This window comes from Heptranchias perlo, chromosome 34 (assembly GCF_035084215.1).
Source record: "Heptranchias perlo isolate sHepPer1 chromosome 34, sHepPer1.hap1, whole genome shotgun sequence".
Classification (NCBI taxonomy): domain Eukaryota; kingdom Metazoa; phylum Chordata; class Chondrichthyes; order Hexanchiformes; family Hexanchidae; genus Heptranchias; species Heptranchias perlo.
The window spans coordinates 24,328,710-24,345,121 of NC_090358.1; the positions used below are offsets into that span (position 1 = coordinate 24,328,710).

Sequence of the window (16,412 nt, forward strand, 5' to 3'; positions counted from 1 at the left end):
GCTTTTGGAGGGATGAATTAATATGGGCCAAATGACCTCGTAATTATCTTGTGATTATGAGAATGAGTGCATTTTTAGAGACAATTGGCATACTTTTGTACCCTACAGACAAATGTCAGACACGCAACTTCAATTATATAGACAGTTACTGAAATAATAATGAAAATAGCAGCTATCACTTGGTAGTATTTGTGGACTGAATCAAGACTTTCAGGTTAAAGGGATAGAACAGAGTATACAAAGGCGGAGGGGGAATGATCGAGAAATAACAAGAAAATGAAAAATTGAAGCTCAAAGGCAGAGAAGAGTAAGGGGGAATGTACTGATAAACTTTATTTTAAAAAGCAAAAACTTGGAGTAAAAGGATGAGAAAGAAAGGGAGTGCAGCAGAGGAAGGAAGGCTTTAATGGTTTTTTGTCACTGCAGAGAAATGGCATAAATGGAACCTGTAGATGAGCGTGCCTGTGGATTGGCTTTACTTAAACTTTTTTATTATCATTCAAAGTTCCTTTTGTGAAATTCTAGTAATTGGCACTCACTTTTGGCCCCAACTGTCTTAAGGAGCAATATGGAGCAAGTGCTTCCACAGCACACACACACACTAATTAGATTAAACACAGTACTGAAAACAAAAACCACCTGCTGAATAATATATTTATTTCTCTGCTTGTTCTAAGTGATGAAAGAGTCTTTAAAAAAATATTTCAACAGGTGGCTTACAGATGACAACAAAATTGGGGTTGTGCAGTTTGCCTGGCCACCTTTGACCCATGCAGGATATGAACTTTTACACAACCCAGTATGAATTTGCTGATTATTTGATATTTGATGTCCTGTGGGGTTATGGAACTGATTCATCACCCAGCAATGTGTCACATTCAACAGCACAATAATGTTGAATCCTGGTACAAAGCTAACTTGTTTGCCAAGAAATGCATTTATACTCTGATGTAAAAAAGCAAATCTTGTTTCAGACCCCATTTAATCATTAATTCAGCAATCTATATATTTACACAAAAGGGATTACATTTCTAAAATGTATTGCTGTGCTGTGTACTTGGTGTAACTTGACTACAGATTGGCTCCATTTTGTCTGAGAATTATAAATTGGATAACATGATGGCATTTTGCACTTAGATCATCAATTCTGTTCATTTGGAATAAATGTGAAGCGATTTGTTACACTGGAATTCCATTTGTGCCAGATGTGTGGTTACCCATTGTCAGTCAACTATCTGTCTCTAAAGAAGAAAGAACTTGCATTTGAATAACACCTTTCATATCCTCAGGATGTCCCAAAGTGCTTCACAACCAATGGATCTGTTTTTGTACTGCAGTCATTGTAGTTACATAGGTAAATGCGGCAGCCAGTTTCCACAAAGCCCCATTAACAGCAAATGAATGAATGACTGGATAATCTGTTTTTAGTGGTGTTGGCCAGGACACTATGAGAACTCTCTGCTCTTGTTTGAGTAATGCCTTTGGATCCTTTACACCCACTTGAGTAGGCAGAGTTGGTTTAGTGTCTTATCCAAAGGATGGCACCTCCAACAATGCAGCCCTCCCTCAGTGAAGTATCAGCCTAGATTATGTGCTGAAGTATGGAGTGGGCCCTAGTAAAGTTCATATCTGTTTGTAGCTACTTCTTTTGATTTGCAGCATAATAGGTTATCTGGAGATCTAAAGTGGAGCGGAACTCAAAGGAAAGGCTGGTAATTTTATTAAAGGAATGAAGCAAAAAGTTGAAATAGTTGGGAAAGGATAGACTTTTTTTCCCTTCAATTTATTGACAATACTCAACAGATTGGTAACTTGAATGAGCTGAAGTGCTGGATTTGATGAGTGTTTGGGGTAAAAGACTCTTGATTGACATAGCTTTCTAATTCCACTGATGAAAGCCCTAGCTAATTTACTCAGAAAATGGCTGTTTCCAGCATGGAACAAGGGAAAAGGTATGAGAATGAAAGGACCATTTTTGTTCCTGTATTTAGAACATAAGAATTAGGAGCAGGAGTAGGCCATACGGCCCCTCGAGCCTGCTCCGCCATTCAATAAGATCATGGCTGATTTTCTACCTCAACTCCACTTCAGTACGCTTTTATACATAGGATAGTAGGGAATTTTGGTAACTGATTCTACTGGTAATGTTTAGAATTACTGTTTTTTGGATGCTTTTCCTGGACTTTCCCATAGAAAATAATGGTGAATTTGTAGCTGGATTAATGCCGGGTTGTACTCTTACTTAATAGACAGACTTTAAGCATCTTTCACACCATAGGATTAAAGCCGATCTTGTTTGGCTCAGGAAAAAGCACACATGAAAATGTTGTCGTGATGTTGTAGGTCGGAGGGGGAGTCCAGGAAATGCCAGGCAGTGTAGTAGGGTGGAGACCTGACATAACAGGTTTCTACTCCCATTTCCTCGCAGTGCCTGGGAACTGGGAACAGGGGCAATGAAGAGCAAAATCGAACGTGTAAATTCATGATCCTGTGCTAACTATTATTGGCCACAATACTATCTGAAGCCTAAGAATAACAATAGTTGTTGTGATGTTTGAATGTTCAAACATCTTTTATTTTAATCCTCTTTGATGTGAATGGCCCATTTTGTTGTCTTTAAAATGTTTTTCCGAATGTGAGAAAATTATAAATTTGACGGAGTGGATTTCTTTTAGTGTACAATCATATTTGATCATTTTAGGTAAATGCCGTGACAGGGAGCCTGTTTACTTCAAAAGTATTGGAAGAAAGAGCGGAGATGGAAGTCAAAGCGAAGCCTAGCTCAGATTCCAAGAGTAGTGAACACATTTATGACTGGAGTGCTGGCCTGGAAGAAACAGATGATTCGCACCTTTACTTCGCCCCTGATCAAGGAAATGTAGTTTTCGCAAGTGCCATCGATGGCTGGGGATTCAGGTATGGCAGTCTTTTAAAATGTTGTTTTTTCTAGAAACCTAGAAATCCCCGGCTGAAATTCCGCAGGACTACCACTAGTCTCCTGCTGGAACTTTGGCAGAGAATCGGTGTGAGTGCCCATCCAGTTCATCCTGCTGTTCTAACAGTTGTAACCATAATATATGTTTCTTCAAGTTGCTTATCTAATTGAAGAGATCCAAGCTACATGTCCCTACAATCCTTTGATAAGCTATTCCAAAAACTGACCATCCTCTTAGTGAAGTAATGCTTCTTGCATCGTTAAATTATCTTTGAAAATGACACACTAAAAAATTCGGCTCATATCTCTGCCCTATTTTAAGAGTATGTGTATGTGTGTGCATTGTATGTAAGTAAATCAAGGATATTAACCCGTGCAATAATTGTGACAACAAATGTTCACCTTTTCTGGTCATTCCACATTTGTTTATACAAATAACATTCACCTAAATGAGGAGGGGAGACAGGAGCCACCGGGCTACTGAGCCATAAGAGTTTGTGACCACAGTGCTATAGTGGTCCTCACTTGAACCCCGTTGTTTAGAAGTCCTTGGTGGTGAAATTGGGCTGTTTAGCGCCTGTTTTGTAGGTATTACGCGGACACCTAGTCCTGAAAATGGCGTGAGATGCGTGCGTGCACTTCAGACAGGAAGTGCGCAAGACACCATCTTGGTAAAGGGGTTTGTGCGTACACAGACATGAGTGGCCTGGTAGGGCTTCCTCTGGGAATTGAACCTGACTGAGAGAATGAAGAGAGGCCATGCAGAGCAGGACAAGCTGCTAGAAGAGGGAGGTGGAGGAGGAGGAGGGCACTCAGCAGGAGGTCATATCTGCGGAGGGCCTTCAGGGACCAATTCTCTTACCTCAACTTCAGCGATGACCAGTGCAGCAGACGTCTGCGGTTCAGTAAAGAGGTCGTGACTGAAATTTGTCAAATGCTGCAGCCAGAACTGCAGCCTCAAAGCAGGACAAGTACAGCATTGCCTGTGGCTGTCAAGGTGACCGTGGCTCTTAATTTTTATGCCCCTGGCTCCTTTCAGGCTGCTGCTGGAGATATAAGCAACATCTTGCAATTTGCAGCACTGCAATATAAGGGAGTTCACTGAGGCTCACTACGCAACAAGAAACAGATTCATCTCATTCCCTCTTGCCAGAGACAAGCAGGAGAACCGAGCATGACGTTTTGCGTGCATTGCAGGCTTCCCCATGGTGCAGGTTGCCATTGACTGCACGCATATTGCCATGCATGCTCCCTCGGGCATATTCATGAACAGAAAGAGGTTCCACTCCCTCACTGTGTAGCCGGTGTGCGACCACATGCAGCGCATCATGCAGGTGAATGCCTGCTATCCTGGCAACAGTCATGATTCCTTCATCCTGCAACATTCCTCTGTTCCACCTGTATTTCAACCAGCGTGGCAAGTAAAAGGTTTGCTACTGGGCGACATGGGTTATCCCCTCATGAAATGGCTCATGACTCTGGTCAGGAACCCACGCACAGCAGGCCTAGAACGAGAGCCATGCTGCCATTGTTGATGAAGGAACATCATAGAGCCCACCATTGGCGTCCTCAAGCAATGCTTATGCTGCCTGGACTGCTCTGAGGAGTATCAAGATTTGTCATTGTATGCTGCATAACCTGGCCATTATGAGGGTACAGCCCTTGCCACTGCTTATCAGGTGAGAACCTGAGCAGGAGGAGGAGGAAGTACAACAGGAAGAGGAAGGGAGGCTACAACGTAGAAAGGCCAAGTCTACCAGGGCTCTATGTGATCAGATTATTAATGAGAGATATCAGTAACCACAACGACACATCCCCATTTACCAACAGTCCCACACTCCTTACCTTTCCTCTCTCACATGATCATCAAATCGTCCTCCTTATGATTACGCATCGGTTCCTCCCTCAGTTCATTGCAGAAATAAAAACTACTACCAAACGCAAATTCAAATCAACATTTATAAATTAACACATGAAATTATGCAAACAAAACAAGATCATTCACCCTTGAGCATTCCCTTAGTGCCTGTCTTTCGTTTGCCTTTACCTTTCCTAGTGCTTCTACGAGGTGCATCCCCAGTGGCTGGAGCATGGTTGGTGGAAGGTTTCTGACCTTCAATTGAGGAGCGTGCAGATGGCCTCGGAGGACAACCTCGAGCAGCTCTGGGCCTAGAGGGCTCGGCTTCAGACTGTACCATCTCGGCCTGGGCTGCAGCAGTCTGGGCTGGCTGGCTGTCAGGCAACAGCAAGGACACTGGTGGAGTGGCAGGAGTGGGAGCAGGAATGCTGAAAGAGGACAGCAGGTTCCTCTTCTATGGAGCCACTGCCACTCTCCCAGGGCAGCGCCTCAGCACATCTGGTGATCTGTTGGAGAACAGATTGCTGGACTGCTGTGAGGCCCTGGAAGTCCCTTTCGACAGTGGTACCCAGAGCCATGATGGCAGCAGTCTGAGCTTGCAAGGCAGCAATCAGACCTTTGATGGAAGATGTTTGTGTTGCAATGGAAGCTGTGATATCTGTCATCAGACGTTGCATCCTGGTGGGTTCCACAGATGTGCTGATGGAGGTGACCACCTGTTCCATGTGGGAAAGGATAACCTCCAAGCTCTGCACAAAGCCCTGTGCCAAGTTGGAGCTGGACTCATCATGCTGCTTGACATTGTGTGCAGGCTTTCCAGTGCACCAAGCATTTGGTTGTGTATGCCCATCAGCCTTCTGTAGCCTGGCCCATCAAAGTCATCGTCAGAATCTTCTGCAGCAGAACTGGTTTGTGACCTCGCCCACTGGCGAGCTGGCATCTGTGGTATCTTTCCCCCACCATGGCTCCTGTGCACTGCCCGGTGTCTTACCATGTGCAGATCCTTTCTCTATCCTAGCATCTAAGGTACGCGCAGTGCCTGAGCTAGTGGCTGCGAGTGTAAGATTGAGTGACGGTGTGTCTTCATCATCACTGTGTTCTTTCTCTGCCTCCCCTGACTGGGAAGGTTCCAGTTCTTGGGTATCTGAAATGACAAAGGGACATGGGTTGAGTTATGGGGAGCGGAGAGGAGAAAGTCAGAAGTGCATGCTTACACCATCTCCAGCACGTGAGTCAGAAAAGATTGTGGGATGAGGGAGAAGTGGGGAAGAGAGATGGAGGATTAGGTATGCGGAGACCCTCATCGTCGATCCCTCCAGCACTGCCAGTGGCCACGGCCTCAGCAATTGCCCTTCCAACGATTGTCAGCACTGTCTCCTCCATGGGAGTTAAGACGCGAAGGTATGCTTGTCCTCTTCCAGTTCTTTCTTGCTGCCTCCTATTATGCACCACCTTCTCCTGAAAGGGTGAGACAAAGCATGTGATTTGAACGCTTGAGTACTAATTGAAAGAGATTGTTGGCAAGTAGGTGATGGGGGCTGTAATGCATTGAGCAGTGGATGACGCTAGTGGTGTAGTTGGTATGGTATGCCACTTGAAACTTGAACTCATTCACCTTGACAACTCGTGTTAAATCATTGAACTTCTTCCTGTACTGCATCCATGTTTTTTGAGCTATGCTCCTGGCATTTACCTCCTCCTCGACTTTCTCCCACTGCCTCTTGAGCATATGCCTGGGGGGCCTCCTGCCTCCCTGCAGTTACAGGATGCCCCTCCTCTACACCTCTTGCACCAAGGCCTCTAGTTCATCATTAGAGAACCTTGGTGCATGCTCTCTCGCAGACTCAGCCATTCTTCAAAGCATCACAGCGCAGATTCAGTTTTGAAATGACTCCCACCACTTCTTGCAGCCACCATGTACCTTTAAGAGGTGCAGACTGCCTTTAAGAAGCGCAAGCCACTCTCGATATTGGGGCCCCCTGCTGATGCGTGCAACCAATCAACAACACAGGCAGTGCTGGCTGCACGCAGCAATCATTTAAAATATCAGGCAACACGGATTTTACGGGTTCATTGTGTACTGCGATCCCTGCGCCCATTTCTGAGGGTTATCCAATTTAACCCCCTTTGTTTTGAAAATGTAACTCAGTTCTTTCTCTTCTATTGTCAGTGCACCAGAAAAAGTTCCTCTTTACTGTTTGGATTTTGCATTTTTATTTGTGATTTTAGTGCTGCTTTTATACTTTTCAGGCACTTTTGCAGGAATGATTCATGGTTTGGGGATTTATTTTGTTGCTTCTGCATTTAAGTTGTTCAGTTGAGGTCTGAGTTGGTAGTGTCACTGTGCTGATCAGTTATATGTTTGGTTGATCCGCAACCCACGCCAAGTTCCAAGATCTGTATATCTTGGCATGGATTCATTCCAGTGATGCAACCCTCATGAAAAATATTTGCATTGACAGTTGACATTGTGTCCTTTCCAGAATTGCACAGCTTCGATTAATTTTCCACACAAGGAAACCACGTCAAAAAAACAGTGCACCAGCTTTGTGTTGAGCCAAGAATCTCATTAGGGTTGTACTCAGGAATAGTCTAGAGCAGCGGCTGATGCCTTTTGTTATTTGTTGATCCTGAAGACCAGAAAGAAGGCACCTGGGTCTGCCTGGATTCATGCTTCTTCCTCCAGCTCGTACATTGAGCTTTAAACTAGACCGTGCAGGCACTCAAGTGACACCAACACTGGAGCAAAAGTTGCTGACATGACTAAAACATTAGAAACCTTCCTTTTAGCATCATTAGCCAGCAAAGTGAGATCAGCTTTGCCATGAGCCGTGCTAGCACCAGCCATCATTGATTCCCCTCGCAATCAGTGTAGTGAAGATCAGTATCTCAGCAGTAGTTGACACTGAACCTAATGTGGATTTCTTGCTGAATTGCAAGTGTCACCAATCCCAGTGAGCCCAGATCCTCTCAATGTCAATGGAAGTTTCTGATTGAGTGTGCTTGTCTTTTAGTTTCTGAAAGGCTTTGACTCCTTTGCCATAGCCCTCTAGGGCCTTGTATCAAATATAGATGGGTTTGTAACATACTGGTCTGACGCCGATATATTGATAGCGGGCTAGGGCACTTCTCTCCCAACAGCACCAGACAGACCACCCCCGATTGTCAGGCACAGGTACTAACGGAAAATATAAGTTGATTGGAGCAAGCAGGTATGGAAATAAAATAGTGGGGGATTTCCTTGAATCTACAGGTGAGGAGGAACAGCAAGGTCACATTCCTTACATTTCAGATCCTGGATATACTTTTGAAGGTAGATTACTGTATGATGATAAAACAGGGATCCATGTTGTTTCAAGTTAGAACATTTTTATGTTATATCCTGCCATTTAAATTATGGTGCGGCCCAGTGTTCAAGATTTTAAAAATGGAAGATGTGACTGCATTTCTATTTTCTTTGTAGTTTAAATTCGAGCATTATTTTGCAATTCTGTTTACATTCTTCCATCAACCAACACAATCAAAAGTACTTTAACTGAATCATTTAATTTGCTATTTATGAGATTTTGCTGTGTGCAAATTGGCCGCTCTGTTTGTCTACTTAATAACAGTTACTGCATTTCAAACAATAAATTTATTTGATGTCAAGCTCTTTGGGGCATCCAGAGGATGTGATAAGGCACTTTATAAATGTGACTTTCTTTCCTTTTTTTATTCCACAGCCAAGAACCTATGGTATAGTACCTATCGACTTTCCTGTCAGTGAGTTCAGCTGATACATGCAGAAAATGTACTGCTGGTCTAGTGTGCAGGAGCTTTATAACTGGAATGGTGCTGGGCAGGGAAGGATTAAATAGACCTATTAAACTCAATTTATACAGTGAGCCTGGAAATAATTGGGCCATGCCGAAATTCAAAATTTGTGCTTGAACTTGTAGAATTGCATATGTTATATGTAAACAGATAAGTAAATTTAAGCATTGATCGTGCATGATTAAATGGTTTTGACCAATTCTGGAGCATCAGCTATGCAGCTGTCCGGAATTACTCATGATAAAGCACTTGCAGCTGACCTAATTAAGTTTACCAATCAAGTTTAGTCTATTAGGTCAATAGTTTCTTTGACAACACAAGTGCTTTTGTAGTGAGTTGGTACATATATATTTAAATTTTAATAAAATCAGTAGCAAGAATGATCTGTCACTTGCCAAAAGGGAGTGTTGAGAAAAGTAGTGTCCTATAAGTATATAACTTGTATAGTTCTTGGGGTGGAGGGAAAGGAAAAAAGAAACTTTTATTGGAAATAATAGCTAGTAAAACAGAGGCAAGTATTATATTTGACCTCAATGTGCCAGCCCTGGTTCAGTGGTAGCACTCTTACTACTGAGTCAGATGGTTGTGTATTCAAGCCCCACTCCAGAACTTGAGCACATACTCCAGGCTGACACTTCAGTGCACTACTGAGGGAGTGCTGCACTGTCAGAGGTGCCGTCTTTCTGATGAAACGTTAAACCAACAGTCTGTCTGCCCTCTCAGGTGGATGTAGAAGATCCCATGGCACTATTTGAAGAAGAGCAGGGGAGTTCTCCCAGTGTCCTAGCCAACATCTATAAATCAACAAACACCATTTAGGAATAAAACAGATGATCTGGCCATTTATCTAATTGTTGCTTGTGGGACTTTGCTGAGCATAAACTGCCTGCTGCGTTTCCTACATTACAACAGTGATTACTTCAGAACTGCTTCATTGGCTGTGAAGTGCTTAGGGATGTCCTGAGGTCATGAAAGTCGCTATATAAGTGCAAGTTCTTTCTTTTCTTTTCATTCTTTCTGAATTAGGAGAGCTGAGAGCATGTCTGATTGTCACCTGCAATCTCAGACTGTTGAACACCTAGCACATGTGCCCAGGTTTGAATTGCACTTTGTATATTTGCACTGGAACTTTCTCCAAATGTTTTCCCAATTCATAGAATCATAGGATGGTTAAAACACAGAAGGAGGCCATTCGGCCCATTAAGCCCATGCGATAGTTGTGGCCACTTCGTCTGTGGAGGAAAGAGAAACTCACTTTAAGGATCTCTTCCTACATCAAAGTGCCACTTGTGCACAGATGAAGGAGCAACATCGATGGCACCTGCAGCAAATGTCCATGGGTCGGGCTGCCCTGCCCCTCCAATTGAGAAGGATAGTAAGGATATGGGGGAGGGGGGACTAATGACTAGATGAAGGGAAGAACGGCTTGTAAACTCTGCAATCCTGCTGCAAATTAATTAAGCTTTCTAAGTGACTTCCTCTCATTAGACACTGGCTTTCATTCAGAAATAGCTGACAACCATCTGTCATGCTGTGATGTCAGAAAAACTGGTCATCAAAGGCGCTTTGAATTTTAAAAATTTAATTGTGAGAATTTTGTTTGGAAGCTTGTAAACCTGGAAAACATTTTACAGCTGGCATCAGGTGAAAATGGTGGTGCATCAAATGGAGTAGAAGACAAATTGAAGTAGTTTTTATATTGTTAACTCCTCTTCTAAATATCCAGGAAATGTGCTAAATGTTTTAAGATACTTTCCTAAAGTTAAAGAAAATCTCCATCATAGACTCACCATTGGGTATCCTGCAGCAAAGAATAGAATTACCTTATTCAGCACTAAACATAGCGGCCACCTTCTTTGAATGGCAGATCGATTTAAGTAGGGTTAGCGGTATGCTTTCCTTTATTTGTCAGTGAGTTGTTTTATGCAGTAAATGAAAATTAACTACTAGCTTAAATAATTAATATTACTGTCCCTTTGGTCGGACAGATTGGTTTAGAGATCTTGGCCTAGAAATTCCTGGTGGGCCATTGAGTCTCCGGGTTTGCGATGGGGCAAGACTTCCACCTGCCTGTCTGCCCCGCACTGACCCCATCTCAAATCCCAGGGGAGGGGTTATTAGCAGAAAGGGGGTGGTGGGCATTCACACACTTAATGCACTCCCTGGATGTCTCCATTGGGGATGGAGGGGGCGAGCCGGTCTGGCCAAAAAGTAGATTGTTCCTGCAGAAACCGTCCTTCCAATTGTTGTTACTTCCCCAAATGACAATCGATCTTGCCTTTGGGATATGGCATTGTAAGCTCCACTAACACTTCTTCCACGGCAAGTGCGCCTGCATCAGGCGGATGTACTGTACATTGGCCGTAGGATAGGTGGAACTGGTCGCATTTCTGTTGGGGGATGGTGTCCTGCCCGTTCAAACTTTTACGGTGACTTCAGGATGGAAAAAGCAGCCTTCCTCCCTCCCTTTCGAATTCTGCATTAGGGCCATAAAGGGGCAGATAAACAGAGGCCACCAGGTTCTGCCCTTAACTCTTCCTCTTTTTCTTCCCCCTCCCCCCCCCCCCCCCCCCTCCAAATCCAGAAGGAGCCTTTCACAACTCCAGGATGTCCCAAAGCGTTTTACAGCCAATGAGGTACTTTTTCAAGTATAGTCACTGTTGTAATGTAGGAAACACGGCAGCCAATTTGCACGCAGCAAGTCCCACAAACGGCAATGTGATAATGACCAGATAATCTGTTTTAATGATTGAGGGATAAACATTGGCCAGGACACCGGGGAAAACTCCCCTGCTCTTCCTCAAATAGTGCCATGGGATCTTTTACGTCCATCTGAGACGGCAGACGAAACCTTGGTTTAACATCTCATCCGAAAGACCGTACCTCTGACAGTGCCGCATTCCCTCAGTACTGCACTGAAGTGTCGGCCTAGATTATGAGCTCAGGTCTTTGGAGTGGGACTTGAATCCGCAACCTTCTGACTCAGAGGCGAGAGTGCTACTACTGAGCCACAGCTGACAGAAAACCAGAGGAATTACGGGGCTCTTTTATCAAATATGTATTTTGAACAGACAATATGCTGCAATTGATTAGGTTGGTCGAATGTAACTTTATGTTGCATTTAAAATGTTTGCTCACGGGTAATTCATAAAAGCCATAGTAAAGTGATAGTTGGTTATCTTTTGAGGGCAAGTGTGTCAATCTAGTAAGTTTTGTTTTGAAGTGACACTATTAAAATTTAAATATTTCATTTGTCAGTGCATAACAAATACTCTGGTGCAAGTATTTAATATATAATTTGATGTTTCCTTGATATCAATGAATATGTTTTAAAGACTTGCATTTATATAGCACCTTATCACATATCTCAGAAACCTCCCAAAGCTCTTAACATCCATTGAATTGCTTTGGTGTGCAGTTGCTGTTGTTTTATAGGCAAACATGACAGCCATGTTCCGCACAGCAAGGGAGCCATAGCTGATATAACTGTATATATGAATAAGATGAGTTTTTCAGAAAAGTTGGTGAGAAAAATGCCACAGCAATGACTAGCAGTACTGTGTGCAGCCAAAAGGTGGAGCAACTGTCTCGTGGGTTGTTAAATCTCTATTAGGATGTCTGTCACACAGGCAGCTTGCAGTGATTTGTTCCTCTACTTTGCTTCTGAATTCAGTATCTTTCAAACCATCTGCTGTGCTCTGACATCAAAGTTGTTTCTTTAAATAATTCCTTTGTATATGATTTAGAAACCCTCATTTATTGTCTTAACTAGTATTTTATTAGACTTACTTCAGTCACCAAAAACAATGACTTTTACACTTTAACTGCAATACTAAAAAGAAGTTCAGTGTGCTGTTGGCACAGATGGAGCTCATCACCAGGATATGGGAAGAGCTGCAAATGGCCACAGACATAGTAGGAAAACAGAAATAGATGTAGGAATAAGCGCACTGATGATAGTTGCAGACTGGTGAGTTACTTTATGTTTCAGCTTAAGAGATGGAACTAACTCACCCAATTGGCTAATCGGCAAGTGGAATTTTGTAGCACTACTTTGAAGGCAGGTACTTTTCCAAAAACTTCAATTCATTAACAGTGAACAGCATGTCTTTTTCCCTGTTTAAATAATTGAGTGTTCATCTTTCAACTTCAACAATTTGTAGGTTCACCACTTTTTATGAATCGAATCCATGTCTGATAGTATATATCAGCATTAATTCTGAAGCACTACCTTTTAACTTGATAAGGGTGGTTTACAATCTGCAAATGCTAATCACAAAACCCCAAGTCATCCTTAGCTATATAGCAGCTGTCATTTTGCTTGTTTGATCATGCGAGTCTAATATCAGCAGCCATCATAAACCATATGGCACTTTCCTGTGATGCACAGTGTTCTATTGAGACTTGCTGTCTAATGCTGTTGCCCCATGTAGCTCTTTGGTTACTACTGGCTTTTGACTAGATGGAGAAACATCTCATCCGCAAACAGATCAGAGTAGAGTACGACCAACATCAAAAACTTAAACACCAGGTGCAGAATCCACATAGATTTTATTCATTAACAATAGTGAGATTGTCTGTGTTGTTTGTGAAAATGTTCTTGGCATTTTCCTGTGTTTTTGAAGGAGGCATGGAGTTCCCTTTCTGTACAATGTCCAGTGGAAGTGTGGATTAAGAACTTACAACTTCCACATGATGGCCCAGTCAGATTCACATAAAACTAACCAAGCTCACCAGACTTCAGTGAGAGCGAGAATTCAACTCATGATCCCTCCACGTCACAAAAAGACATTCAAAACTAAGTGTGTATTACACATACCTGCGTATAAGATTGTTAACGATGTCTTGTCGATTCATTTTTAATTCCATGTGTGTGGGTCCTTCAAGGAGTCTAACTTCCTTCCTAATTACCTTCTTGCTGTTATAGTATTAGAAGAGTTTTGGGGCATTAATTTTCTCTGGCAGCCCTAATCTCTCTCTAATTGCAATTGTATATTAGTTGCAACGCATTGACATGTTTATAGCATGCAATGTGCATAGTCTAGTACATATGTATAAGTTTCAACTTGGCTCAGTTGATAGCGCACACGTTTCTGATTCAGAAATATCGGTTCAAGCTCCACTGTAAGACTTGACCACATAATCCAGGCATAATCCAGCACTCCATCAGTGCAGTACTGATGGAGTGCTGCATTGTCAGGTGCCGTCTTTCAGATGAGCCATTAAACTAGGACTCTTTTTACCTATTCAGGTGGAGATAAAATCCCTTAGGAGGAATCCTGGCTATTTCTTAACCAACACAACCAAAACTGGTCATTATCTCATTGCTGTTTGTGGAACCTAGTTATGTGCATTTGCCAAAATAACTACTGTGACTGCACTTCAAAGTAGTTAATTGGTCATGAAGCGCTTTGGGACGTCCTGAGGACGTGAAAGGTGCAATATAAATGCAGCTTCTTTCTTCTGCGGAAAGGAGAAAGAACTTGCATTTGTAAAGCGTCTTTCACAACCTCAGGATGTCCCAAAGCACTTTACGGCTAATGAAGTGCATTTGAAGTGCAGTCACTGTTGTAATGTAGTAAATGTAACAGCCAATTTGTGCATAGCAAGGTCCCACAACCAGCAATGAGATAAATGACCAGATAACCTGTTTTAGTTATGTTGGTTGAGGGATAAATATTCATCACAAAACTGGGGGAAATGCCCTGCTCTACTTCGAAATGGTGCCATGGGATCTTTTACATCCACCTGAGAGAGCAGACAGAGCCTCAGTTTAACATCTCATCCAAAAGATAGCACCTCTGACATTGCAGCACTCACTCAGTACTGCACTGAAGTGTCAGCCTAGGTTATATGCTCATGTCTCTGTCGTGGGGCTTGAACCCACAACCTTCTGATTCAATGCCGAGAGTGCTACCACTGAGCCATGGCTGACATCTACTGATTGATTTGGTACTGATTGCAGGTAGTGGCAGAAGTGCTCATTTGTATCACTGTGATTGCCTGTTGTGTCATTGCTGGCTGGTTTTGGTTATACCAGTGGAGTTTTAAAAGTTACCTTGTTCTGATACGATGCTGTATGATACCAAGTGTTGGTGTATGAATAATGTGCAGGCTGCTGTTGACATGCTAGTGCTAATGGCCAGGAAAGGGTACGATACTTCAAACAATTACTCCTGGTTCAGCTTCAGGGAGTCCATGATTTCTGGAGACTGGAACATATTTTCCAGACTCTCAATCTACAGTGACCAGGTGGGGAGGTCCTCCTTATGTCACCTCAGGGGATGCATTGATGGGCTGTAGTTAGGAGGAAAAGTAAGAGCTTTCCCCAGTTGGGATATTGTAGTAGGGAGGCAGAGTGCCAGTTTAATGGGGTGCAGAATTTCTGAATTTCAAGCGGCTCCTTCTGTTTCGACTGGATATCCCTAATGTCTTTTTTGATCTGCTGTATAATGTTGTACTTGGCCCAATGGTCACCCTTTCCCATCTCTGTATAAACTTTATAAATCTTTCTCATAATCTGTTTAATTTACCATGCTTCTTTGCACTCAGATATATAACCATCCAACTTGTCCCACATAATGTTTGTTAAGGATGTTCATTTAACCTTGATTGATTGATTCTGGAGTAGTGCCTCTAATCTGCATTACAAAACTTGGCGCTCATAGACTCTGAAGTCTGCCTGCCAAAAGATGTATGGTAGTGTCTGGTTACGTGCCTGCAGTGTTTCCCAGGTCAGATCGAAAGTTATCAAACAGTGGTCACTATTGGTGAGTGGATCAACTATTTCTACTCATCAGTGGTTTCTGAGCCATTCACAAGGATAAATTCTAGAAGACTTTCTCTTACCTCTTTAAACTCTACAGCTCCTTTAATTATTACTTTCAAAATTCACTTTTTTTTAAAAAAAAAGGTTTTTTGTTTCATTGGAAAACTTTGTGAAAGTTAGTCAAACCTGCTTTGTTTGTGTTGCTTGAACTGCCAGGTATAACTTTATCGAGAATTATACTTTTATCCCTGCTGAGTTAGCCCTAGGTCAGTATTTTGAAGGATAAAACCAATTGCTCAAGCCTTGCTTTCTTGTGTGTATAATCTGTCATTATGCTTGAATGTACTGGACTTAAATGTATGTGTCAGCATTTATGTCTGAAATTTGGATAGGCCACTGCTATCAAAATATAAGTCTAATAAAGTTGCTTTATTTCCTGACCTATAAAAGCCAAACAGTATCTGTTATTTTACTCCCCGGGGCAGGGAGAATGGAAATCCTGCATGTTGGCAGTGACCCAAAATAATGTAGTTGCAGACTTTGGACAACAGGTGGTGCTGTGGAATGAGTTTTTGAATTCTTTCTTACAACTCTGTTGCCATCTTGTTTATGAATTCATCGACTGACCTTGGGCAATGTTACAGCAATTCCCAAGTGGGAGCCCTGTGTCATTTCTACCCCCGCGCCCAGCATTTTAACGTAGACTGTATCCATCTATATAAAGTCTTGCATATGGTGCGCATTTCCTATAGGTGTGACACTTACTTTCTGTCACGCTTTTCCAATCACACTCCTTCCAACACACCTCATTGACTCAAAGTAAAATAGCGGCAAATACATTCAGAATCTTTGAAACTGCATACTTTAGGAAGCTAGCTATATTTTGTTCATATATTATGCTTAATAGTTCATTGTTCTATTGACTTTTATCTAATATCTCGAATGGAGGAAAAGAAAGCAGTAGGTTGAGTTTTCATTTATCTTTTCCTTCTAATGTAAAATTCCTTATACACTTCATTTGTTTTTGAGTACGGAAC

The 16,412-nt window shown here is 42.4% G+C and overlaps 1 protein-coding gene across 1 annotated transcript in view; it reads left to right on the plus strand.

Annotated features, from left to right (window-relative positions):
• Positions 1 to 16,412, plus strand: part of efl1 (elongation factor like GTPase 1) — a 228,278-nt gene that overhangs the window by 18,729 nt on the left and 193,137 nt on the right. The window contains exon 7 of the mRNA XM_067971612.1: positions 2,702 to 2,916. Coding sequence (XP_067827713.1) covers positions 2,702 to 2,916 — 215 coding nt within the window. The remainder of the gene's footprint in view (positions 1 to 2,701; positions 2,917 to 16,412) is intronic.